The sequence below is a fragment of the Penaeus monodon genome, chromosome 26 (assembly GCF_015228065.2).
Source record: "Penaeus monodon isolate SGIC_2016 chromosome 26, NSTDA_Pmon_1, whole genome shotgun sequence".
In the NCBI taxonomy this organism is placed as follows: domain Eukaryota; kingdom Metazoa; phylum Arthropoda; class Malacostraca; order Decapoda; family Penaeidae; genus Penaeus; species Penaeus monodon.
In genome coordinates, this window is record NC_051411.1 from 39,828,496 (window position 1) to 39,830,995 (window position 2,500).

At 49.5% G+C, this 2,500-nt stretch overlaps 1 protein-coding gene across 1 annotated transcript in view; it reads right to left on the reverse strand.

The window, feature by feature from the left end:
• Window positions 1-724: 724 nt before the first annotated feature.
• LOC119590166 (serine/threonine-protein phosphatase 6 regulatory ankyrin repeat subunit A-like) overlaps window positions 725-2,500 on the reverse strand; it is an 11,035-nt gene continuing 9,259 nt past the window's right edge. Inside the window, exon 8 of the mRNA XM_037938951.1 lies at window positions 725-2,480. Coding sequence (XP_037794879.1) covers window positions 801-2,480 — 1,680 coding nt within the window. The 3' untranslated portion in view covers window positions 725-800. The remainder of the gene's footprint in view (window positions 2,481-2,500) is intronic.

Here is a 2,500-nt window from a genome sequence, read left to right on the forward strand (position 1 = left end):
ATCTCTTGCATTGTGAAGATATTCATTCATATTCACACCTTTTCTAAGCTTGGTTGTATAAGCGTATTGTATTCTTCCGTCACTGGTTGGTTTTGGGAAGTATGTATCCCTCTGCCTTTCCCTATAACCTGGATTTCCTCTATCTGTAACCTTTTTTTCTTTTATTTAGTTATGTACTTGTATTAGGGATTACAAGTTGCAATGGGATCGGAAGGGTCGCCTCGTGGACTGGTCTTAGTTTTGCCATATTAAGTTTGTCTTCAAAAGTTTATTCATACTCTCACATATACATTTATCTGTGCATTTGTGTTTGTGTGTGTGTCTGCATGTGCGTGATGCAGATGTGTGTGTGTGTGTGTGTGTGTGTGTGTGTGTGTGTGTGTGTGTGTGTGTGTGTGTGTGTGTGTGTGTGTGTGTGTGTGTGTGTGTGTGTGTGTTTGTGTGTGTGTGTTTGTGTGTGTGTGTGTGTGTGTATGTATGTATGTATGTATAGATAGATAGATAGATAGATATAGATATATAGATATATATATATATATTTAGATATATATATAGATATAGATATATATACTCATTTATCTATCAATTTTAATATATATATATATATATATATATATATATATATATATATATATATATATATATATATATATATATATATACATCTATATTTTTCATTATTCACATGTCTCTCAGACGCGGGCAGTGGAAGGACACCATTTTCTCGTAGGGTACTTTTACAATTCTTACAATATATATTTATTTTTATAGCTGTTTCTCAAACGATGTGAGACGAATCACTAAGACGGGCTTTCCGAGACGGCAGAGCCACCACTGGCGCAGCCCCGAAGGAAGCGGACGATTTCCGGGGCGCCCTCGCCTCTCTTCGGTTTCTCGAAGTCCCCTCCGAAGTAGGCCCTCACCTTGGCGGGGACGTCGGCCTCTTCCCTCCCGGCGGAGCACATGCCTTCGAAGACGCCCAGCATCCAGCGAACGAGTTCCGTCGGCGTCCAGCGCGCTTCGTCCTTCCTCTTGGTTTCCAGCTGCCTCAGGAAGGAGTTCTTGAAGGCGAATCCCGTGGCGAGCGGGATATGCCACGTCCTGAAGTCCCACCAGGTGTAGCGCCTCTTGACGTGGTGGGGCATCCACGGCTCGGCCTTCATGCGGGACAGGAGGGTCTTGCACGCGAGGTACACGAGACGCTCCTCCTCCTCCAGGTCGCTGAGCACCGCGACCTCGGCCTCGCTGAAGCTCAGCCTCCACTCCCCGTCGGAGGTGTTGCTGAGGTAGACCACACGGAGGTCGTCGGGCGTAAGGAAGGGCCTCCTGATGCGCGGGTGCCAGGGGGCGGACACGACGGGCACGAAGTCCACGTTCACCAGCAGGAGCGGGTAGCACGTCCCCTGCCACGCGAGGGCCATCGTCGAGCCCACCTGCGTCCTCCTCAGGCCGGGGGGCACGAGACTCAGCCTCTCGTCGTAGATACTATTTTTAGACAGGTATTCTTCTATCAGTTCGTGAAAGATATCGATCATTTTACAGCCTTGGAAGCTGTCGTGGGGCGTCTGCACATTCAGCTTCAGCCTGTGGTCTGCTTGGGGCATCTCAGCAGCGCTAAGTTCAGACACGCGGAGATGAAAGTCCGAGGCACTGTTGAGCACAAGACTAATATCGAACTCGTCGGGAGCGTAGAGTCGGGTTCCGTCGGCCGAACTGCCGACCAACCGAATTTCTCCCGCGAACAAGCTATTTTGGCCGCGAATCTTGTCCGCTATCATTTCACACTCTTGTACTACAGCATCTCGGATCTCCTTCGCTTCCCCGTTGTCGAAATCGACCGAAATTTCGTTCATTTCGTCGACTACTTCGGAAATCCTGATATTTTTCAGAATATTTCGCATAGCATGACTCGGATCATTACTTTCCCATTTATCATCTTGAGAATTGTCGGGGATATTGCTTTTTTTGTGCAGTTGTAGATAACGCTTAAAATTTTCGCAAATCTGGCTTGGCGTGGTTCCGGCCCTGCACCGCTCCTCGTGATAGGAAACGGACACCATGTACTGGAAGGTGACGACGTGGCCGAACATGGCCGCGAGGTGAAGGGCCGTGTGGCCATAGCGATCGGCGAGGCGAGGGTTGGCACCGCGACTCAGCAACAGGGCCACGATATTGGTATTCCCGTGAGCAGCTGCCTGGTGGATGGCGGTGGATGAGGTGGGGGCATCCACAACCGTGTCGCAGTGGATCTTGCCCACGGTGAGGAGTAAGAAGGAGAGCTGAGGCAACCCTCGCTGAGACGCTAAAAGGAGTGCGCCAGGACCCCACGAGCCGAGGTCAAGAGAGCGGGCACCTTGGGCGTAAGCGTTGTACAAGCGAGACTGGATTCTCAGGGTTTCCTGTACCTGAGCCTTTTCTCTATCGTCTTTCATCTTTTCGTGACAAGCCTGTAGTTTGCGGACCTCCTGGTAAAACAGATCCTGAAATGAGAAAACAAGTG